The sequence below is a fragment of the Paramisgurnus dabryanus genome, chromosome 11 (genome assembly GCF_030506205.2).
Source record: "Paramisgurnus dabryanus chromosome 11, PD_genome_1.1, whole genome shotgun sequence".
Lineage (NCBI taxonomy): Eukaryota > Metazoa > Chordata > Actinopteri > Cypriniformes > Cobitidae > Paramisgurnus > Paramisgurnus dabryanus.
The window spans coordinates 27,889,531-27,915,107 of record NC_133347.1 but is presented as its reverse complement, the minus strand read 5'-3'; the positions used below and the strand labels follow the sequence as shown (position 1 = coordinate 27,915,107).

Sequence of the window (25,577 nt, the reverse complement as noted above, 5' to 3'; positions counted from 1 at the left end):
CAGTTCTGATTGGCTAATTGCGGCATTTTGCTGTATTATTTATTTGAAGTTTATAAAACTGTTGAGGACAGTCGAGGACTATTTTTTTCCAGTGGTTTTAGTGATTTAGTTGCATTGATGCATATAAGGTACTCGAGACTGTGCCGTATCGTAAATGCCTCTCAGCTGAAGGGGTTGCATTGGGTTGTGGCTAGAAGGGATACAGCTATGGCCAAAATCTTGTGAAATCTCACTGGTTTTCAGACTAATCCTACACCCAAACTAACCATAAACCGGGTGTGCAGCATCATACATCTTGAAAAGTGAAGCTGTTGGCTCTTTGATCGCCCCCTGGTGGCTGGCTGCAGTACATATCATAAACCATGCCCTCTCATGCAAATGAACAGGACACGGCACTAAATAAATAATTTACACTTCCAATTAAATATTGCGAAAGATGGTTTTGGTTGGTTTAAGTTAGTTGTTGTCAAGCTGATATGTTCAATTGCCCTAAACCCAGCATCTATGGATTTGTCCATAGCTGTATCCCCTTTAGGCAGAACCGTTGCTTTGACTTTACATTGTGCCTGACATCACCCTTCAGCCGTGACTTGTTCTCGTACCTTATTGCTTACATAGAGTTCAAATATAAATGAGTAACAGATGACGCTATTGTTCTATAGGTGTTGGAAATGGTGGTGAGGTGATGTGTCCACTTGGATCCCAACTTTAAGCCCTGTTTACAGTGGTGTTGATCTTTTTCAGGTCATGTAGGAGCTCCTTTACCCTGTGCCATGGTGAAATTAACAGACATCTCTGACATGAACTACTATGCCAAGAATGGAGAGGGAGAGGTCAGTATTTTCATCACATCTACTCAATTATAATAAATAAATACAAATGCATTTGCAATAGATTACATGTGCTTGTAAGTGTGTGACCCTGTCTGTGAAGTCCAGGATAAAGTCTCATAATCTAATGATGAGATTAGGAGCATCAAAGTTTGATTTCAATCATTGATTTCAATTTTTGACGTGACCTTACTTACAGTAGTTAACTCATTCCCCGCCAGCATTTTTTTAAATAGTTGCCAGTCAAAAGTTTTCATGATTTTCACAAAAGTTTAATGCCTTCCAGAAAATGTTCTTCTTTAAATATATAAACATACAATATATCAAATGAAAGACGGATCATCTGCTTTCAAACAAAAAATGGGGGTTTTATCCCATCTTCATTTGTTCTCTTTTTATCACCCCTCAAATATGGGAAGGTTTCTTCACAAATAACAATTTTTTAGCAAAAAGCTGAGATAATTGCATTTTTATAAAGGACTTTTGTTAGAAATCAGATTTAAGGTGATGATCAAAACATAAAATTTTTACTGTTTTTGGATCAGTGGATGCATTGGTGTTTTATAATTTGGGTAACAGTGGCACCTAGTGGGTAATAGTGGAATACAGATGTAAAACCTAGTCTTTGGCAGGGAAGCAATTTTTTTAAATTAACGAGATAACTGATCAACTGTGGGGGAAGGGTTAATATTAAAGATATCAAGGTTATATACACTCACCTAAAGGATTATTAGGAACACCTGTTCAATTTCTCAATAATGCAATTATCTAATCAACCAATGACATGGCAGTTGCTTCAATGCATTTAGGGGTGTGGTCCTGGTCAAGACAATCTCCTGAACTCCAAACTGAATGTCAGAATGGGAAAGAAAAGTGATTTAAGCAATTTTGAGCGTGGCATGGTTGTTGGTGCCAGATGGGCCGCTCTGAGTATTTCACAATCTGCTCAGTTACTGGGATTTTCACGCACAACCATTTCTAGGGTTTACAAAGAATGGTGTGAAAAGGGAAAAACATCCAGTATGCGGCAATCCTGTGGGTGAAATGCCTTGTTGATGCTAGAGGTCAAAGGGGAATGGGTCGACTGATTCAAGCTGATAGAAGAGCAACTTTGACTGAAATAACAACCGAGGTATGCAGCAAAGCATTTGTGAAGCCACAACACGCACAACTTTGAGGCGGATGGGCTACAACAGCAGAAGACCCCACCGGGTACCACTCATCTCCACTACAAATAGGAACTCACCAAAATTGGACAGTTGGAGACTGGAAAAATGTTGCCTGGTCTGATGAGTCTCGATTTCTGTTGAGACATTCAGATGGTAGAGCCAGAATTTGGCGTAAACAGAATGAGAACATGGATCGATCATGCCTTGTTACCACTGTAAAGGCTGGTGCTGGTGGTGTTATGGTGTGAGGGATGTTTTCTTGGCACTCTTTAGGCCCCTTAGTGCCAATTGGGCATTGTTTAAATGCCACGGCCTACCTGAGCATTGTTTCTGACCATGTCCATCCCTTTATGACCACCATGTACCCATCCTCTGATGGCTACTTCCAGCAGGATAATGCACCATGTCACAAAGCTTGAATCATTTTAAATTGGTTTCTTGAACATGACAATGAGTTCACTGAACTAAATTGGCCCCCACAGTCACCAGATCTCAACCCAATAGAGCATCTTTGGGATGTGGTGGAATGGGAGCTTCATGCCCTGGATATGCATCCCACAAATCTCCATCAACTGCAAGATGCTTTCCTATCAATATGGGCCAACATTTCTAAAGAATGCTTTCAGCACCTTGTTGAATCAATGCCACATAGAATTAAGGCAGTTCTGAAGGTGAAAGCGGGTCAAACACAGTATCAGTATGGTGTTCCTAATAGTCCTTTATAGGTAAGAGTATACTAAAGGTTTTTTTACATTATCTAGAATGATTTTATCCAAAAACCAGTAAATCACAATTAAAGGCATTGCAAACATCTTCATGTGTGGTATATCTAATATGCACACGTGCAATTTCATGACATTATTTTATTAATGAGCAATTTCTGTATAATATGTGCACGTGTATTAGATCTGTATCCGGGGTCCCAGTGTTTTCCGGGGCTATCTGAGAGATGAGGAGAGGACAGGAGAAGCTCTGGATGCTGATGGTTGGCTTCACACTGGAGATGTGGGACAGTGGCTACCAGTAAGAGACTCTATTCTTATGAATACAGAGAGGCGAGAGATTTAATATTGTATTAGCACTGAATATGAGCATGTGTCTCTCTCTTTAGAATGGGACATTGCGGATTATAGACAGGAAGAAGCACATATTTAAGCTGTCACAGGGCGAGTACATCGCTCCAGAGAGGATAGAAAACATCTACACTCGCTGCGTTCCAGTACTTCAGGTCTTTGTACATGGAGATAGTCTACAGGTAAGCGTGAATGATACAGACACACACTTACTGGTGTTGAGGAAACAAAGGACAGCAAATTTGGGCATCAACAGTTGTCTAGACACGAAGCTAAGACTTGACCCGCTTGTTGAGAAAATGACCGTAAATCTTGTCGTATGTTTGTGTGTTCAGTCTCACCTCATAGGCATCGTAGTACCAGACCCCGAGGTGTTTGTCAATTGGGCCAAAGAGAGAGGAATCGTGGGATCATCATATGAAGAACTCTGTCAGGATCCAGTGAGTTTCATCAGAAAATCTCCTCACAAACAAAACTGCTGTGTTTTCATTTATTACACAAAATCTTGAGCTCATCGTTCAGTGATTTCTACAAATGAAATATCATGTGTTGATAACAGGATGTGAAGAAGGCCGTGCTGGAGGATATGACATCAGTGGGAAAGGAGGCGGGACTTAAGTCATTTGAGCAGGTAGGTCCTTCATAAATGGACCTAAAAAATCCCTTTAATGGTTTGATCAGATATAGAAAGACAGATCAGCTGTGCCGATTCTTTCCGTATAAAACCCCAAGCTCCTGGAGGCGAGCCGCGGGCGGTGTGAGTCACAAGTAGCACACACAAAACATTATCAAACTATCTCGGGACAACTAATGATTCCCTACATTAGCAGTTCCCAAACTTTTTTTCCTGCACACCCACTTCTATGTCCCAATCCACACTTCAAAAAAAAAAAAAAATGCAACAAAGCTTTGTTTTCTCGCCATAAAGACTCATGTTTAATCATGCGCAAATAACCGAAACACGGATGACAATAACAACATCAACAAAGTTTCAATTTAATGCAACAAAGCTTCTTTTCGGTTTCCTCCGGCGCATCTTCTGACTCCCGCTCATTTTCTTTCTCTTCGTCTCTGTTGCCTCCAAATCCTCACTTTCTCTTAGTCCCTCTCCTCCTTCGTGACTAACAACTTTATCATAAGACGTCCCACTTGACAGTTTCCCTGATTTCAGCCAGTTAAGCATATTTATAATATATATGGAATGAATGAAACGAGTTGGCACACATATAGCGGCTGCAGTGCATAACAGAAGAGCAGTGCGTAGAAAAAGACAGCAGCTGTCTTCTACGTTTCTATCAAAAACTAATTAATTAGTTTTTTTAATTTAAAATAAAAGCGATTACAAAGGAAATGTTTACTGTTTATTTTTTATTTATTTATTGTATGGAAAAATCCCACTTAAAGAAACAGACCGCCATTACATTTTTCCTCTCGCGCACCCCCTGGTGGCAGCTCACAGTAATATTGACGGCGGTTTAAAGGAATAGTCTACTCTTTTGCCATATTAAACTATGTTATTACCTCAACTTAGACAAATTAATACACATCTATGTTTTTTCAATGCGTGCACTGTACAGTGCGTCGTGAATGTGTTAGCATTTAGCCTAGCCCCATTCATTCCTATGGATCCTAAGGAATGAATGGGGCTAAGCTAAATGCTAACACATTCATAACGCGCTGTACAAAGATTAAGTGCACGCATTGAATAAAAATAGGTTTGTATTCATTTGTCGTTGTTGAGGGAAGAACATAGTAAAATATTGAAAAACGGTGTAGTTTTCCTTTAACATCACTGTCATCACCATCAAGCTTCCGACAGCTCTTTTAAACACATTAAAAAATATGTTACCTGATAAGGAAATACTCTGTGGATGACTTAACTGGATGAAAGTAACTGGGTAATGTTTAGCTGTTCATGACATGAGGTAAAATCATAGATATAATAACTGATGGTTATTTTATTGAAATGGATGTTGCAGACATTTATTTGTGCTATCATTTTCCAAATGCGTTTTCATTCATATGAAGCTTATTAAACCAAGTTCAGGAGGAGCATGGTCATGTAATCCAACCAAGCGTGCCGCACAAGCCCTGAAAAATGAAGCCAGAACGTCTCGATCGCCCCCCAGTGACTGGTCCCAGTATAGGTCATAAACCCCGCTTCTCCTTGTTATTCAATGGGACTTGAGACCAACTAAACAATTTAATTACACTTCAATTATCTTTTTTCCGAACCTGGTTTCTGTCATTTACTGTAGTTTTTATCACGCTGATGTAAATTCCAATGTTTGTTTTAAAAATAAGTTTGTGTTTAGTTAGTTATTTTATGATATAAAAACGGTGGTGTCACGTCATGATTGACCGCTGTGATATCGTGTGATATGCGCATTCTGCGAGAGCGAGGGCGGGGTTTTGATTTTGCGGGTTCACTTCCTGCTCACTACTACGCATGACTGGTCCCGTAATCACTATTGCCCAGACTCAAGACCCAAGATGTCAGCGCCATATCGGGACACTGGCGGCTTCACTTTTCACCAATGGAAGAGAGCGAACAGGCGTTGTCGTCCATCTTTTTTTACAGTCTATGAATCCAACCAATCAGCATGAAGAGGTGTCAATATACTGTATAGCCATCCCTCACCTCTGCCCCGTGACAGTTTTTGCAGCATCCCTCCATTCCAGTTAAAGAGGGGGAATACTTTGGGTTGGGGCTAAAATTCCAAGCTCGGAGCTCTCCCCTTGAACAGCACGACAAATATGCTTTATCTCATTCCCTATCGATTACATATTAACGCGAACCTGTGAAATAAAATTTAAATGCTAAATTCTTGTCTTAGGTAATTATTAACAACATGTAGCAGATGTGGGACATATATACTTATTAGATCACGGGGCAGTTTTCCGACGGGTTTATCCTAGTCCCAGACTAAAATGCATGTTTGATCTGCCTTAATTTGAAACAACTGGCATTATGGATATATCTTGTTAACAGTGTTATTTTTTTGTCTCAAGATGCACACCAGTAATGTTTTTTGCAAGAATTTTTTGTAATTAGTCCTCCTGGATTAATCAAAGCCCTGTTTGGGAAACTGCCCAATGCCCATTAAGTTGTAAAGTTTATTCTGGTAATCCGTAATATTCATTTAACCAATGTTGCACTGTGTTTAAAGCAACACTATGTAGTTTCCATGTAAAAATGACTTACAGCTCCCCCATGTGGTTGAAAAGCGCAACAGTGCCTGGTATCAGACACTCTTCTGCAGGCAGGGAGAGGGGCGGGGCTGTGTTTCCTACCCTCCACCGCCACTTTCAGAGTGTGCTTGTAGCAGCTAGGAGGCTGCTCAGGTTGCAGCAACAGTACAATTTGTCCAGTTTAAAGTTGTTCTATCACTGAAATAATTTTAGAGACATTATTTAAAGGTAAAAAAACTACATAGTGTTGCTTTAAACATACTGTAATCTTCATCACTGTGTAATATGTTTTTTGTAGCAGCTGATGTCTTTCCTGTTTCTCTGTCAGGTGAAGGATTTATACTTACACCCTGAAATGTTTAGCGTGTCGAACGGCCTCCTCACACCAACCCTGAAGAGCAGACGCGTGGACATACGAAGAGTTTTCAGTGAGCAGATCAGACAAATGTACAGTAAATCATCCATATAGAGACCTGTACGTGCAGTACAGTATATCCTCCAGCAGATATTATTGCATAGACGAAACAGACTAGCATCTCAATTCTGCTGCCGCACAAGCATTTATTAACCAACCTAACAATAGACTCTCTAAACATGAGCGATGCTACTGAATTGAAACTGTTTTTATGAATTTATACTGTATGAGGGAATATGAAGCGTTAGCAAACACTGCTGTATACTTCTTACTGTACAGACACATCAACAGTGCTGTTGGGCCAGAGATTAAAGCTACTTTAAGAGTAGTTATTGTTTTTAGAATAAGCTAGTATAGTATCATTTTAGCCTGAACCGAGGTTGTATAGACTTGACACTCTTTGTCCGTTGCAGTAATTCCTAGATAAGGAATGTTGGGATATTTGCAGTAAATTTTATAGCTATTTTACAGCTCTAGATTTTCTTTTAAAAACAATGATGTTGCACGTTTAAGATGACTTGAAATTCTCATTTTCAATTGTATTTGGTTTGATGGCACATCTGACTATTTGTACATTTTGAAACACCGTTTCTAATTTCAACTTGTAGAGATGTACTTTATTTGACTTTGTTTTTATTCCTTTGTCAATAAAATAATTACATGTTTCAAGATGTTTGCACATTCAGTTGACAAAGCTTTATTTATGAAAACAAGCCTATCACCAAACGAAAAAGAACAAAACACTTCAGTAATAAAAACACACATTTGTTAAAACAGCTGTGAGTAAAAACAAGAGACAAAGTCTGAATGCAGTAAAAAAAAAACATGTACATGCACACTCGCAATTTAATCAGAAATCAATTGACAAAGCATTGAACGTATACATTTTCAGAGTTTGTTGGCTGGGAATCCAACCCATGACCTTGTAGCAGTAACATACCAGCAAAGGCACTTTTTAACGTATCTAATTTAATGCCAAAAATTAATAACCAACAATCTTGCACACAGTTAAGCTTCTTCCAGTTGAATAATACTTTGTCAGTACTTTTACAGATCACTTTATGTAACATTGAAACAAACAGATTAAAATGTGTGGGTCCTTAAAGGGATAGTTCACACAAAACTTAATTTTCTCACCCTTATGTTGTTCGAAACCTGTATGAATTGATGAAAACAAAATAAAATATTTTGATAAATGATGATAAGCACACAGACGGTGGAAATCATTGAGCTTCAAAGTGGGAAAAACAAATCCTATGGAATTCAATGGGAAGCATCAAATCTGTGCTTAAATGATATTTTGATAAATGATGGTAAGCACCGAGTTGATAGTTTCAATTCTTCTTTTTGTTCATCAGAAATTTTGTTTTTTTTGGGTGAACTATCCCTTTAAGTAACTAGAAACTTTATAACAGTACATTGTGTATTATGGCTGCTAAACTAAAATTAAATAGATCTTTTCTTCATTACTTTCCATTCATAAAAGAAAAATCCAAATCAAAATGACATTTCACTTGTCAGTAGAGGGAGCCAGAGTATAACTCAAACGATTGCCCTTCATTCACATGATACGTCAACATTGTTGGTCTCCTTAATGTACAGTACTATCTATCAAGAAACTCAATTATAACAGAAATATAACTTCTCTGGTATTTTTAACAAAATATTCACCGGTGTGTTCATCTATATGACATGTTTACCACATCACAGTACGCTCCTAAAAGCTCATTGTATAAAAATATTTGCAAGAATCCAGTGTTACACATTTTGGAAAGACATTAAAAGGAGAAATGAGATCTTGTGTAGTGTAAAAACCAAAACTGAAATCAATATGCAGCTGCAAAATGTTTTTAACGGTTTAAATTGTCAGATTTAAATATTTGATATTTATTGGATAAAAAGGGTGAGATGATATAACAAATTTATGAGGTTAATGCCCAGTTTCACAAATGAGGCTTAAGGCTGGTCCTAGACTAAAATGAATGTTGTTTGGGCTAAAAATATTTTGATATAGATCTTAAAATGTGTCATTGTTTTTTCTTAAGACGCACACCAGTAATGTTCATTTCTAAGGCATTTTTATAAAAGTGACTTAAAAATCTTGGCTTAAGCTAAGCCTTGTCTGTGAAACCAGGCCTTAGTTTCTTAAATGTTAACTAAAATTAAAGCCAACACAACAGACATTTTATGTAAGACCTGCATAAAAATATCTGGCTTATCCATTGTAAATAAAAACGGTATCTTTAGTGTTCCTTCATCTACATCAACAAGATATTAAAAACAGACTTCTATATTAAAGAAAAACATACAGACAGAAAAAATAAATACGCAATAAAATCCACCCATGCTCGACCTCATTCAACGTCTATATGAAGACACATACTGTATATGTTTGTATCAGGAGGAACAGATTGTTTTTCATATCAGTCATCGGCCACGATGGACAGAGCACGCAACTCATTCAGCTTGGACTCGTTCTCTTGTTTTCTTTCTTCATCTGTCAGTCCGCCCTGGTCAATCCGATCGGTCAGCTCTGTGAAGATGTTGTGCATCTCTGTGAAATAGGCCACCTGAGAGGAACAAAGGGGAGAAATGAGATGGGCAGAACAAAGAGAAATCTTTCAAAGTAAATAATACACAAGTACTTTACATAACAATTCAAAATAAAGTCGGAAATACTTTCTGAACAAATGCATTAATGCTTAGCCAGCTAAAGGTGTGGCCAATAACAAAACTGTTTAAAAGTTTAACAAAAATAAAACTGAAAAATAATGAGAGCGCGGCAGTACGTATGATACAGAAAATCAGTTCTGGTTTAGTTTGATCTCAATAAATCAGTATTTAGTAACCATAGTTGACCTCTAAGAAAAACTGAATGCATGGTAAAACATGACTTTTTTGTTCTTAATGCTGCTTGGGTCAACATAAAGGATGTGATGTGTATACCAACCCAGTCTTAAGGCATTTTGTGATACACTCTAAAAAAACAAACGGTGCTATATAGCACCAAAACAATTGCTTTGGATCGTAACGATAGAAGAACCATTTTAGTGCCATATAGCACCGGTGAAGAACCAGTGAAGCACCAGTGAAGCACCAGTGAAGCACCAGTGAAGCACCAGTGAAGCACCAGTGTAGAACCATATAGGGGCCATATAGCACCACATATGGTTCTACATAGCACTATATGGTGCTTCACTGGTGCTTCACTGGTGCTTCACTGGTTCTTCACCGGTGCTATATGGCACTAAAAATGGTTCTTCTATCGTTACGATCCAAAGCAACTGTTTTGGTGCTATATAGCACCATTTGTTTTTTAGAGTGTACGGTCACAAAATATTTGATTTATTTATTTGTTTTCATAGATACGATTTTAATCATTGGGGTTAGAATGACTTTCTGTTACATTTCAGACATCCTAACCCAAGCGTCAATAGTTTAAATCAAAAGAATAAAATTGAAACCAATACATAAAAGACATCGTAACCCAAATCTAACCCCAACCCCAAGCAACAAAATGGTTCAAAAATAGAACAAAAAGGAAAACCCAATACATAAAATGATAAATAAAAAATTATGCTTGGAAAAACAAAACATAATATATAGAAATTGGGGCTGTCAAAAGATGAATCGCATACAAAATTAAAGTTTGTTTTTGCAAAATATATGTGTGCACTGTGTGTAATTATTTTGCTTTATAAATAGAAACATATGCATGTATGCATTTAAGAAACATTTAAATGAAAAACACTGTTTATGTATAATTTTCAAAATTTATATATAATATAAAATATATATAAAAAATATCTACATGCATGTGTGTATTTATATATGCATAGCACAAGTCATTTCAACTGTATTCACTAATGATGAGTTGCTATTAAATCAAGTCGAGTTTGCTTTAGTTATGTCAACTTCATTTGGTAAGTTACAGCAACTCATCCCTTTTCAAGATAACTTGTAAATCCTAGTTGACTAAACTTAAAAATCTAAGTGGAAAAAGATTGTTTACAATGCACTGTTAAAATGATTTACTACCTGGTTGCCTTAAAATTTAGTTTATTCAATTTCAAAATATTAGTTGACTCAAAAAAAAGTTGTATAGAAATTGTTTCAACTAATATATTTAGGTAAAATTAACTTAAAAAGTAAGTTATCTGGATGAATTAAAATTAAGTTAATAAAACTTTTAAAGTGCAACTTCAACTTTAGAACAAAAATTGTGAAAGGCTCCAAGCAAATTGTTTAAGTATTCTCAACAAACAATAACTAAGTTCATTTGACAAAAGAGGTTCACGTAAAGTTAACAAACCTTAGTAATGTCAACAAACAACAATTGAGTTAATTGTACACAAAAATATAAATAATGATTGGTGAATTAGGATCACCAATTTAATAACCCCATAACACTGAATAGTGATGGGAGAAACAAAGCTTTTCGAAGCTTTGAATCAATTGAACCAATTGCTTTGTAAATTGATTCAGTTCTTCTAAGCGTTCGAAACAGCATACACGCTGGTGACACCTGCTGGTCAAAACAGTGTAAAAGCAGCAAGATCTGCCCAAACATTTTACACTTTTTACAAAATAACAGCAAGATTGTACTAAAAATGTGTCTTTAAGAAAAAACAAATTATTTAACTTAAGACATAATTAAAAGTGTAGTCTGTGTTTTTAGTTTTATTTATGGCAAGAAATCATTAAAACTAACTCCCTTTTTAACTACGCACATTTTTGTCATTAAATCTATAAACAAAAGTAGACAAAATAGTAGTGTTATTAATCAGAAAGATTTATGTTTTATGAACTTGCATAATAAAACTGACCCGAGTTTACACACACTGGTCATTTGTGATCAACTCCCCCTAGTGGTGAATCGTCGCATTTTCGAAACGTTTCGAAGTTATGACGTATTGAAGCCACGTTTGCTAAAACCAATTGACTTTGGCCAGTTTGAAACAAGCTCTGAACCAATGATTCGAAACAAAAGATTCGTAAATGTTTCGAAGCCTCATGAAGCGTGCTTCGAAATCCCCCATCACAAACACTGAATCAATCAATCAATCAATAGTGCAGCTGCTCAATACAACTCATCATATAAACCTTTTAATTACAACTTATCAAATACAAACAAATTTAAAATTAAATGTTACATTTCGAACCATTTGTTTGGTTTTGTTCTAAAAATACATCATTTATTACTCGCGTACCCATCTAATGCTGCTACACTACTGCAAGAGGGTGCCCGAAAAACAATTACCCATAATACATTGCAACATCATCAGCCAATTAGATGCCAGTCTGTTATGGTTTTATTAATCTGTTCATTTTATGCACTAATGTTATGTTGGCTTAACAAAGAATTTTGACACACTTTTTTTAGTTCAATTAACTCAACTAAATTAAGTTCACATTGTTGAATAGATTTTTCTCAAAATAAAAAGTATTAAAGAAAATTGGCAAAAGAGAAAGTACATTTTTTTAAGTGTAGCCTTAGTGAAATGTGTAACTGGTATACCTGCTTCGCTTTAAAGAAGGATATCTTCACGCACACAGGCATAAATAGAAACACAAACAAGCGGCTTATACAAAGATGCAAAGAAATAAAGACAGAAGTAACGTCTGTGGGTAGCAGGTGCCCTCACTCTTCTTCTGCATTTATCGTGTGAATGAGAGAGCGAGTGTCAGCTGAACGCTTTTTTGACACGTCCCGCCCCTGTTCTTCCCCCGACCCGTGAGTCAGGGGTCCCACGAGAGGTGCTTTGATGATTAATAGCCTTTAATCACATTACAAAGATCCAGGAGGAGTGGGAAGCCACTGAAAGCGCTGGGGAAATACAACTGCTCCGAAATGAAACCTACACGTGTTTTTCATACTGCTCACTGTACGTGCACTCACAAACTATCCACACCTGACATTTACCATCTTGTTAAGAAAATATAAGCGGTGCTTGGCCATCCAGAATGTGCTGCATTTATTAGGGTGTCACCCAAGTCAAAAGAGGCAATGCCTATTCTGACACTGCTTCCACTTTTAATCTAATGTCCCGCCCACACCGCCAAAGACTTGCAACTTCATTTATTCCAATGGAAGCTTGGCAACGTCCAGTGAAATGAGCAATAGTGACAGGAAGTGGGCGTGTCCAGCAGTGCGACAAAGTTGAGAAAAGTTGAACTTTATGCAAATTACGAGCAACCTTTGGGAAGGACTACCAGCAGTGATGTTTATAACTGTTAGGGGTTGTGTACACCAAAACTTTTACGCCCGCGGCCGGCGCATGTTTTCAATTGTTTCCAATGGAAGCTCGGCGTTTTTCAAATAAGCCAGCAGCTAGGGTTTTTTTTCGCGCTGAAAACCGGCGCTTGGCGGTTTTTCCGCGCTCAGCGCTGAGCACCGAGAGTTGAAAAATGTTCAACTTTGGATGAAAAGCTCCGCTCGTCAATGTCAGTTCTCACGCGGTCGTCCAATCACAGTGGAGGAGGGGCGGGACAAGTATCATAGCAACCAACCGTCTCACAGCTGACGTATCAGAGCTACCAAAGCGCTTAGCTGAAGAAAGCTGGCACTCAGCTGAAAAACAGCTGGCATTCGGCGTCCTCAAGGCGTTTTCAGCCGCGTTTAAAAGTTTTGGTGTGTCCAGCCCCTTAAGGACAACCAAAATTAGGAACGCCTCCAAACGACATCACAGAAAGAGGCGGGCGACAAAATGGTCCATTCAGTAACCCCGTTCAGACCACCAGCGACTAGCAGTGGCAGAGTTAAATGATGTTAGACATTTTAATAGAAACTTGCTGACTTCCAGCATCATGAGCCAAAGTGACTGTTGGCAACAGTAAGTGGGTGTGTCCAGCGAAGTTAAAAAAAAGTTCAACTTTATGCGAAAGATAAGTGAATACCGTCATCCATCTCTCTTCAGTTACTTCAGTGGATGGTACTTGGTTGTTTATGACAAACAGAATTATGAACACCTCCTAACTACGGATGGGCACGAATATTAGAATTTTCGAATATTCGATCTTCAATAATAATTCGAATTAAAAAAATGCTATTCGAATGTTTGTTTTTGAAACCGAAGGGTTACGAATTATTTAATGCTTTTTCACTTCATCTATACTGTCTTTTACAGACTTTAATGTTTAATATACATGAAAATTAATTTGTATGTATTTCTGATTGTTTGGCAATTCAGATGCAGACAAATTTAAGTATATCGTTTTAACTCCGGGTTGTCCGTTTTTTGCCCACGGCTCACGTGTTATTTGGACGGCTCACGTGTTATTATCCCGCATCAGAGCATCATGAGAGATTTGTAAGCTTCCTGCTATATAGTCTACTTTATTTTGTTAATAACAAGACAGACACAGAGAACGAAATGGAGAACATTTATTATATGTGGTACTCTTTCGAAAATGAACCGGATAACTGCACTGTGGCTGTTTAAAAGCAAACAATAATAGCCCCGTCTTTGTGTTGTTAAATTAAGCTCGTAACTTTGCACAGTCAGCAATAAGGTATCGAGCCAGCTTACGTTATTTGTAAAATAATGTTAAATTCAGATATTCTTGTTAGATCCGTCTGTTGTTTTTACCGGATAACCACCACGGAGAAGAGTTTTCTCCGCAGCCCAGCATTATTGTAGTCAGAAGAACAGGCTTTCACCAAAGCAGGTAAACTAAATTTGGTTGTCTGTCTTCACAAAAACATGTCAAACTAAACAGAGAAGATATTCATATGCAGTCTGTTATGTAGTCTATGTTTTTTCGTTCGCTCCGGGTTCTTCCTTGGTGCTTCCTTGGTAGTCTGTTTACATAATGATAGCGTACTTTGTCAAGTCCTCAAACGTTAAACTTCACTTGGGTTTGGGTTTTATTTTTGGTGTAATATAATATCTGTAAGATCAAAAAGTACTGAATTCGTACTAACGACCGACTTGAAACTATTTGACTCCGACTTCGCTCCACGTGGGTTTTATCACCATTTTTCTGTAGGCTTTTTTTAAAGAAGAATTATAAAAATATATTTTTTAGGGCCGGGACTCGATTAAAAAAATTAATCTAATTAATTAGAGGCTTTGTAATTAATTAATCGAAATTAATCACATTTTAATCACATATAAATATTTGACCTGAGAACATTGAGAAGTTATTTTTTCACATGGATTTTTAGTATACCATGAATAATGACTGAATACATAAGCTTAAGCAACAAAATATTGTTTATTTTTGTTCAACCAAGTCGTTGTACTCGGAGTCGGGCTAATGTCCACGCTAGCTGCTTTATGTTTTGCATTGAGATGATACTTGAGGCTTGATGTGCTGCAGGTGATATGTGAATTCCTTGTTGCATAGCTTACACACAACCATGCTCTTATTGACGCTTCCATCTGTTTGTTTTTTATAAAAGAATTTCCCATCCACGGGGCCAACCAAAGCGATCTCATCAGCTTCTTCGTTCATGTTCACTGTGGTTTGTTGTTGTCTGAAGTCATGAACGCTAGTTGGTGCTCCAGTATAATCGGTCCGCCGAAATTCATCCAATGAGAAATGTTCCACGGTGCAAAAATAAGTGCGATTAAAATGCGTTAAAAATGTTTAACGCATTCTTTTTTGTGTAATTAATTAATCTTAATTAACGCGTTAAAGTCCCTGCCCTAATATTTTTACAATGTTTTCAACTTAAAAATACAAACATACATATATACAGAATATAAGCTTAGCTTGTTGTGGATATTTCCTAATTATAAGCCTTCTGTGAAATTGTGACAAAATGAAAAATACAAAACAAGTATGTCCTAATTAACGTAATTTAAATAAACTAATATTCAAATATTCGTTCTTTATGAGCTTAAATATTCGAATATTAAATTACTGGAAAATGCCTATCCCTACTCCTAACAACCTCATTGAAAGAGACGGGTGACACAAAGTCAAAAAGTCGCTGGTGGTGTGAATGGGGCTTTAGGTGTAAAAGATTTTTGGGTCAAAATTTCAGTTAAAAAGTGTTTGGAAACGGACTGAAAGTCAGGAAAGATGATTCAGTTTCAAATAAAGAACAAGCAGCAAACAAAAAAATATTCAAAACCAGAAAACTAAACTCTGTTCAGAGTTCATTCCTGTATCTCAACTGGTAAAGTGTTCGGTCAAGCAGTGCAAAGATCAATCGTTCCATTCCAGACTTATTCATGTATCTGAATGAACGCTAACGCTATATCGCTGTGAGTCACCTGTCTCTCTCAATGAGATCGTTCCTAATTCTGGTTGCCTTAGTAACAATTATAAACAAATAAATCGCCCTGGGTGCATTTCCCACTAACTATTGAACTTAGGGATGCACCGATAGGATTTTTTTGGGCCGATACCCATACCGATTTAAACAGACAACTTCTGGCCGATACCGATATTAAACACTTGTGTACAATACTATACAGTTGGTCTATTAGCTAGTTTATTTCTGCATCAAATAATTTTTACTGAACATGGATTGGATCTAATTAACATTCAACTGACCAACATAATAAGAGAGGTACAAATTAAGCTAAAACAAATATAATAAGACAGCATGACAACCTTCAAAGGTGTTTTTTGATATTCAGCATATAATTTACAACATTAACTCATTTTTTACATATAATGGATTTCTTTATGCAGTTAATTAATAAACAATCGGTATCGGCCTTTCTCGTGCTATTGCCGATATACCGATGGTTTCAAATTCATCAAAAATCGGCCGATAAATATCGGCGGCCGATACATCGGTGCATCACTAATTGAACTTAACGCTTTCTACGAGCAACTTTACGAACATTTGTTATTTATTCAAGTTCGTTTTCCAAAAATGCACATAAAATGATCGCTCACAGCTGGCAATCAAGTACTACTTACTATTCCCTTTCCACAAGATCTACGACAATTTTCAAGGTCTACTTCGGGTTACGATGGTTTGAGGAAATAGCCCAGGAGTCTAAGATGATTCATATGAACATTTAACGACCTACTTAGTCTTGCCTTTGGGAAATGCAGCCCACTGCACTATCTGACCAGACATGGATAACTCCACTGACTTAACTTTCATTGTTAGTTGCTCCTGAAAGTCACTCATCATTTGCATAAAGTTGAACTTTTCTAAACTTTGTAACATAGCTTGACACACCCACTTCCTGTCCCTAATGGTCACTGTCGTTTGTGTGACCAGAAGTTGAAATGAATGAGATCACATCGCTCTGCCACTGCTAGTCGCTGGAATAAGTTGCAGATGCATAAATGTAAATATGCAAAAATACATTTGATCAACTTTTGGTTATAAAAGTGTTTAAGTGAAAATCCTACTTATCATCTGTACATCCAATTGATTAATATTACAACATAATAATGCTGCTGGCCTATGGAAATGCAACTAATAAAAAGAAAGGACGAGAGTGTTAAAGTACTCTTGGCTTCTTTCAAATCTGAACGCTATTTTCTTCCCCGTCTGGTTAGCAGTCACAATACTAGTAACTGACTAGTGCAACAACGTCACGCTATTTATTGCTTCAACATATAAGCTTTGTCGTTCCAGTAGCAACTATTGAGCAAAGTCAACTACACAAAACTTTCTAGGGCTTCACATTTTGTGGTCGATGATATAAATAGCGTGATAGAAATTTATCATTTTTTGAAGGGTGGAAAAGGCTACGATCTTGTGTAAACTTCCTCTTGGTTTGATCAGACTCTAATCAAAGACTCTGGACTGGATGACAGTCAGTGGCAGTCTGTGATCTACGACGGACCGGTTCCTGCCCAATGCCGACTGGAAGCGGATACCGGCCTGTGCTGTTTATGGTGGTCTCACCACATGAAGAGCCAAGAGGGGATCTGTTTACACTGCAGCATGTGGGCCTAGGAGGAAAACTAGCTCATAGGAAAATCCGCCTTGGACCTGTCAGAGATCAATCAAATGGCAGATGAATGATGCCGCCACACGCAAGCTAAAACGCAGGTACGGAACCGTATTTATGCAGACTCGGCCTCAGACGGCACCACGGCCCACGGACGCTAAGATACATACTGCAAATGATTGGCTGGCATCACGAAACGTCCAAAAGCCAGGCGGTCTACATAAAATCATCCGACATACATTCTGTGAAAATTGACTGATTTCAATCATTGACCTTACTTAAACTTTAATGCCAAATCTCATCATGCGGGTCACACATAAAGCGATAAAAACCTCAGCAGCTTTTCAACAATCATCCAGGATGTATACTGTATGCGCTCATCTCTCATTTAAACCGTTAGGCCAAACTCTTATCCGTCCTCATCTCCTGATATTAGGCCATGTGTGTATAGTGTGTATTTGTGTGTGTGTATGACTCAGCAGGATAAGGGACTCTCAGCATGACTGAATCTGATGAGTCAAACTGTGTCCACACCAGGATGCCTGGAAACACAAACACTCTTTATAATCTGTGTCCTGCATCTCCTGTACTGCACCTATGTGAGCCCACCTACAGTACACCCCTCTGTTTTAGACACAGATACCCTCATCATCTTCATCATCATCATCATCACAGCCTGAGATCTGCTGTCGGTATCTTTGAGTATGTGGGTGTTGGATGTGCAGCACTTTGGGTTACTGAAACTGCTTGATGAATGAGTGGGTCATCTGGTATCTCTCTCTCTCTCTGCTACCCATCTGTCAGCTGAAAGCTTGAGGAAAAGACTCTTTTCAAGCCTGATCTGAGATCAGTGCAATGCTACATTCATGTGTTCATTAATTTATGACCGGTTTCCACAGAGCACAGATGATTATTTTTCAATAGAGGAAATTGCAAATGCGCAACAAAACAACGTGTGGCTAAATAAAAAGAATTTCCAGAGATCGCTGCCTCAATGTTTTCGGAGGCTGAAGGATGTCGTCATTTAAAGGGCTCATTATAGTTGTAGGCTACACTACATGCATTTTCACATTTACAGTAAATTTACCTTTAACAAGCTATACCGCAAAAACAAATTATTATTCTTCCTACTGGATCAAATTTCAGAAGCAGAGATGGCAGAAATCAGTCAAATGTACAGTGTGAGCTTCAAGAGGTGAAGAGGAAATCTGCTTATTTAGACGTCTATGTGCATCATAGTTCACTAGATCAGATCCTGATAGATACAGAGACCTCACTGCCTCCTCTTTGCCCTGGGTCATAAAGATTACGGCTTAAACATATGAAATTAACCCATCATGGACTGCTCTGACCGCACTGTTTGGCTTTCAAACCAAAGCCACTGAAAAACATTAAATCAGTGTTTTTTTAAATACTACGGTAAAATGGCTTATATCCACTGCATTTACTGGATAACTTGATTTTAACAAGCAGGGGTGATCCTTAAAGTGCATCTATTTCATAGCTAAAAACAAATGTTATTTTGTGTATTTGGTATAATACAATGTGAAGAGTTTGGTTACAAAATGTGATAAATGCCATTTAAAAAAAATTTGTTACTGCCAAAATGGGGTTAGTATTTAAAAGTAAATACTTAATTTCACGCAAAATCCAATATCCGATGTGTTATTATGTTATTTTCTCTTCCTTTTTTCCCAAAACGCAATAAAACACCACTCCTCCTTTTTTGCAGAATGCAATAAATCCGCTAAACAAATCACAGTGTACCATTCCATTCCAAACAACAATGCTGGCGTTGAATACATACAGAATCCTAGTTTTCCTCATCTTGTACTTCGTGATCAACAAACTAACAAAAACAAAATAATACTTTGACGGCTTTAATAAACCTGTGGTGGTTTTCTGTGACGGGAAAGAAACATACTGTTACGCGAGAGGCACTCGGGAAACAAAAAAATTGGAGTGCTTGTTCTCACCTCAGAGGGATCTTATGAAAAACTTTTTACGTTATTTTACGTGAAGCCAACGAAAATTGAGCAGGATCAAAACATTTTACAGCTGATCGCTGTCAAAAAAATTCAGCGACAACGTCCCAAGGATTAATATAACTTATACCATGGTCTGTTTAAATACTTGATTCTGATTGGCTGGAAGGTGTGCGTTAAAACCGTTTAATGCACAGGTAGTTCCAGTCAGTTTGATTACAGTTAGAAATTATTCTGCTACTATAAACATTGGTAACCATAGTAACACAGTTACACTTGCAGAGGGAGCGAGCGAGCGAGCGAGACATAAGTGCGTCTCTCTTTAAAGTGCACAGGTTTTATTTCAGCACTACTTTATTTAAAGCGGATGGAGTGCGAGCCTTAACTTACGAAAATGACCGTCATTTTTACCCGTCTGTTAAAAAATTACACTGTAAACATTAATTACAGCTTTAACTTGGCAAATAACCAAGGTATAAGCGGGATAATCCACGGCTAGCCATGCATTAAAGGGTTTTAATGCACTTCGCAGAGACAACCACCCTCCGCTACGCGTCGGGTGGTTCTTCGCCTCTACGTCGTGCATTAAAACCCTTTAATGCATGGCTAGCCGTGGATTATCCCTTACATGGCAAAGATGAATGCACATTTATATATTGATTCAAAAGATTTATTGCATTTTGAGAAAAAAAAAACTTTTTTGGAAAAATAAAAAGTTTTATAAAAAAATCTTTGAAAATCTAATTATGGATTTATATTTTTTATGTTATTATAACCTAAAGATGCTATGTGAAAGTTTATAACAGAAAATTGTGCTTTTTATCTTGTCACTTTATTGGTATAGAAAACACTATAGAACCAAACTCTTCATTTGTTTGTGTGGTTTATGGTTAAAAAACACATTATTTTCCAAATACCGTACATTTTTGTAGCTCCAGATTTCACTCTCTTACTGAAACGCATGGATTTAAAAAGCTGTGTGTCCCTGATTGGCCAGCTAATCTGTACGTTGTGATTAGCTTGAATTCCTCTGACGTCGGCTGGAAATGTGACGCTCCTTACCATGTTTTAAAGATTCGGTCACAATGCAATGCTAACAGCAGTTAACTTACAGGCCGTGAGTCTGAAGCCGTAGGAATTATGATAATGTTGGTCTTGTCTACATCACCAATCCCAGGAAGTAAACTGTTGCCTACAATCCGTGTGTTTGTTGTAGTCCAAGAAAAGAGATTTACGTTGGAGATGGTTTACTTTGGGGTCTGTACCTTTTGCATATCGTTAAAATGTACTAGTACACAAACCAAAGGAAATGTAAAATCGTGAATCGTACCATAGGTGCTTTTTAAAAGATTTACTGTTGCGTATCCTCATTCAATTATACTGCAGATAAATCAAAATATTTCCTCTTATATACAAACTAATTATTTGGACGGTTGAGCCACACTTAAAATTGCAGGGCTGAAATGATTAAATAACGTGGGGCAGATGAACATATGATAAACTGTATTAACCAGGCTCATGAATATTAATTAGGTGATGCACCATTTGCTCAATGTCTGTAATTGATTTGCTGAAAGGAAGTACAGAAGTTGAATAGGAGTTAGTCATATTAGGATTACTGTTTATTGACAGTGTTCGCTCATTTAATCCACAGCCTGTGCAAGTTGGTGGACACTTTTACTGGGTCTTAAAGCTGCTTTTTGGCAAAATTGTTTTCAGTGTCTGTGTGCTGAACTGCACCTGTGTGGACCTGACGGGAACTGACTTCATACATCACTATGTCTCCGAGGGCAGAATAAAGGTGTGTTACGTTATGTGTGTTACTCCAGGTTAATCGCATTAAATCTGGGTGGAAGGAGCAGCAAGACTTATGTTTTACTACAATGATAGCCAGTAGGAGAGGACAGGAAGGTATAGGGTGGAGAGAGGGGTATGGGATCGGGCAAAGGACTCAAACTCGGGTTGCCGAAAGTGCATATGCACCATATGTCGGCGCACTGCCCACTACACCATCGGCTCCAACAGTGTGTGTATTTAAGCACGTCACTGTAAGGTCAATATAAAAAAAATGATAAACACATTATACATGTTAGAAATGTATTGCTAAAATACACCAAAAGACTGTAAACTATGTAGTACTGAATTGTTGAGTTAGATATTGTTAAAACGTTTTTCACCATAACTCATTTTATTTACTTGGCATTTTTTTCCATTATTCAAATTTGGTTGGGTGGTTAATGGTGATAGGGCAATATATTGCAGAGGCAGATATATCAGCCGATATTTTGAATTTTTTATTATCGGCATTGGCCAAAGTCTGACAGACAGTAAAATGACCAATCATTATTCACTTTTCACACACAACAACACACTTATTTAAACAGTATCGTGAGATGTCAGATTCACATCAATTATGTCGTGTAAATATGTTTTAAGTACTTCAAAAGGGTATTTTTAAAGAGTTTGGTTCCAAAACGCGATAAACAGCATTTTTTTTATGTTACCACCAAAATCAGTATTGTATCAGATCAGTATTAAAAAGATAAACGCCAGTCCTCCTTCTCTGCAGAATGCAATAAATCCGCTCAACAAATCACAGCGCACCATTCCATGCATTGTAAACAACAATGGTGGCGCGTTGAATACACACAGAATCCTAGTTTTTTTCTCATATGCTTTGTACTTGATCAACAAACAAACAAAAACAAAATAATACTTTGATGGCATTGATAAACCTGTGGTGGTTTTCTGTGACGGGAAAGAAATGCCATCAAAATCGAATAATTTACGTGAAAGGCACTTGGGCGAAGGAAAAATGCCGGCTGTTGCTTGTTCTCACACGACAGCATCAAGCTTCTGTCATGCTAACACAATGACCCCAGGGGATCTTAAGAAAAACTTTACATTATTTTACTCAAAGTCAACGAAAATCGAGCAGGACCAAAACATTTTATATCTGATCACTGTCAAAAAAGTTCAGTGACGACGTCCCAAGGATGACAGCAGCAATGACAGTGTTCTCAATATATGATAAAGTAAGTGTTTTAATTAATGCCATTAATGTTTAATCAGTGTATACCACTAGTCAACTAAATGAATATAAGATGAAAAAGATGAATGCACATTCATTTATTGATTTAATAGATTTATAGCATTTTTTTTAAATAAACTCATAAGTTTTTATAATAAATCTTTGAAAATCAAATTATGGATTTGGATTTTTTTGTGTGTTTATAACCTAAAGATGCTATGTGAAAGTTTAGCCCTTTTCACACAAACATTCCGGAAAATACATGGAAAATGCATCCTGTAATATTTCGGGATCGTTTGATTTTTCCTCACTACGACACGCCCATTACGGCATTGTTTTGGCTTCTTGTTCACACAGAGGGTTTTCCGTGTATCTTACTAGGTGCTCTTTCCGAAAACGATCCCAGGAGATTTATGGTAAGTGTTTGCGTTCACACAGACGCTTGTGTGGCAATTTTACGGGTATTTTCTGGGACCAAAGGTCACAGAAAAAAGTGGTTTTCATCTGGTCACTTTCTTGGTATAGAAAACACATTTTTACCGAAATTATGGAACCAAACTCTTCATTTATAAATGTGATGCATATTAAATGTTTTTTAGTCTCACCAATTTTCTGTTTGTCTCTTATTTAGTGTAATAAAATTTGTGTTATATTGGCCTCATATCGGCAAAATCGGTCATACAGCTTTCTTAACTCTTTCCCCGCCATTGACGAGATATCTCGTCAATTAAGAGAAAACGCTTTCCCGCCAATGACGAGATTTTCCGTCTTTCCGCAATACCGCTATTATCCACCAGGTGGCACCCTTCCGCAACTTTTTAAACCCGGAAGTATTGCCCTATGGCAAGCGGCTGCATTTCCGTGTCTGTTTTAAAGATCGCTCTGAATGGGATCTCTATGAAAAGTCTGTCACAAAAATGGAATTATCTCTGCTTTTTGCTCAAAATATGGTGTTTTTGCAAAAACCTACCCATATTCAAAAGCTGATTGCAAAAGAACCACTAAAGGTAGGATGAAACGTTTTTTTTTTGTTTGAAAGCAGAGGGTCTGTTCTTTCATTTGGTATGTTAATATATTTAAAGAAGAACATTTTCTGGAAGGCATTAAACTTTGGTGAAAATCATGAAAAACGCTGGCGCTGGCTGGCAACTTTTTTTTTTTAAACGCTGGCGGTGAAAGAGTTAATATCGGTATCTGCCATAAAAAAAACATATCAGTCGACCACTAGTGGTTAATGACACATTTTACTGTGGGATCACAAACTCAGAACACATTTAATATCTCACTTTACAGGGACTTTAAGGTTTCTGTAGCAATAATAATTTTTAATGAAAAATAAAATACCTTAACTTTTTATGGTTTATAAAAATGTCATATTAAAACTATCTTGGAATGCTTTTACCATGCCTTCATATTTTTGCAACGTTTCTAATTTGCCTTTAACAGTATGAGTAGATTTGACTGTTTTTACGGTTGTCCCAGACGTAGACTACAAAAAAAATAAAATTATATAAGAATGTAAATCCACCATACAAATTATTAGTTTACTATTCTTTCAGTGTTTCCCTTACCATTATATTAGCCCCCCCACCTCCTTTGAAGGAAGGGCACCAGACTAACTTTTTTCACTAGGAGCACAGTGGCCCCCAACTGAACATTTTAGGAGCGCAACCAGAAAATTTAGGGGCACACACCAAAAATCAACATGCTAACCAAATACTGTATTACTAATAAATACTTTAATGACAGATGCAGAAAGTACAATGTGCCGTTTCAAATTCAGTGTCACATCACAAAAAAAGGTCAGATTTACTGGTCGCACATGTGCGACTGGATGTTAAATTCAGTGGCACTCTCTCAAATTTTGGTGGCAAAACGCGACCAATTGGGGGCAGTCTGGAGCCCTGGAAGGTCAATTAAATTTTATTTTCTATTTAGCACCAGTTCACGACAGAAGTCATTTAAGGTTACCTTTCATATAAAACAGGTCTATTTACCTTCATTACTACTGATGCGTTTTTAAGAGCATACACAACAAGCTGCTTTATCTTCAGCTTTTGCCTTGATACTGTGGGTTACATCATTAACACTGCATACTAGCAGCCTGAACATTAATGCTGACAACGATGTAGAAATATAAATGCAAACTAAAGCGTAGCCTATGGCATAGATGCGCAGGTCTGACGCATAAGTATCAATCAGCCTTTAGAGACTCTCTCATTTCAAAGAGCTGGCCAAAACATCTGTTCTCCGTGTTATCTTTAACTGATATGTTGGATTTCTGTCTGTGATTGTTAAACATTCACGTGTGTGGGCCGCTCACCTGAGCTCGTATCAATGCCTCAAAGCTGGGCTGAAAGTAGTCGATGCGACTGTTGTAGAATTTGGGCATCTCATCCAAAAGCTGCTTGTTCTTGGCTTCAAAGTCTTCCCTGACAGGCTTCAGTTCTTCTCTGGCCTAAAAAAGAAACACACACAAACATAAAACCAGCGACTACTGCCTACTCTTGAATGACTTGCCAGTTATTAAAGCACACCGTCATGGTTTGTCATTAAAATAACAAAAGGAAAAAACATAAGGTCAGGACATTTTAAGGATGTGGAGGTGGGGAAAAGAAATGTTTATGATACAATCAGCCGAGCACCGCAGCGGAAGGGGAAATCGTCTCTAAAATGTGACCTCTGGTAGGTGGTGACCTATTTTTTTTATATATGATACAGTACACATTTGCAAATGTGATCGTGAGTGTGGGACAGGCCCAGCAAACACACCTTTGATCACTTCTTTTATCCTCTACGATGCTCCTTAGCCTTTTAGTGAATGTGTGTGCGTGGGCTGCGCATGCATGAAGTTTCCAAGGACCGATCGGTGTCTTGTGTGTACATACAGTCCTTCACAAGTCAACGTACACAGACACACATGACCCAGAAGCACGCAACAAAAAAGCACAAACATTACTGTTTGTTTGCATTTCCACACGCGAAACCCAATTATCCAGCAGCGTGTT

At 37.5% G+C, this 25,577-nt stretch overlaps 2 protein-coding genes across 2 annotated transcripts in view; one reads left to right on the top strand and one right to left on the bottom strand.

Moving 5' to 3' along the window:
• acsl2 (acyl-CoA synthetase long chain family member 2) overlaps window positions 1-8,170 on the top strand; it is a 62,887-nt gene extending 54,717 nt beyond the window's left edge. Inside the window, exons 16-21 of the mRNA XM_065247672.2 lie at window positions 745-833; window positions 2,906-3,022; window positions 3,111-3,254; window positions 3,408-3,512; window positions 3,632-3,703; window positions 6,593-8,170. Coding sequence (XP_065103744.1) covers window positions 745-833; window positions 2,906-3,022; window positions 3,111-3,254; window positions 3,408-3,512; window positions 3,632-3,703; window positions 6,593-6,733 — 668 coding nt within the window. The 3' untranslated portion in view covers window positions 6,734-8,170. The remainder of the gene's footprint in view (window positions 1-744; window positions 834-2,905; window positions 3,023-3,110; window positions 3,255-3,407; window positions 3,513-3,631; window positions 3,704-6,592) is intronic.
• Window positions 7,361-25,577, bottom strand: part of bin3 (bridging integrator 3) — a 78,766-nt gene continuing 60,549 nt past the window's right edge. The window contains exons 8-9 of the mRNA XM_065247673.2: window positions 24,893-25,027; window positions 7,361-9,249 (exon numbers count right to left, since the gene is read on the bottom strand). Of these exons, the coding sequence (XP_065103745.1) occupies window positions 9,103-9,249; window positions 24,893-25,027 (282 nt within the window). The 3' untranslated portion in view covers window positions 7,361-9,102. The remainder of the gene's footprint in view (window positions 9,250-24,892; window positions 25,028-25,577) is intronic.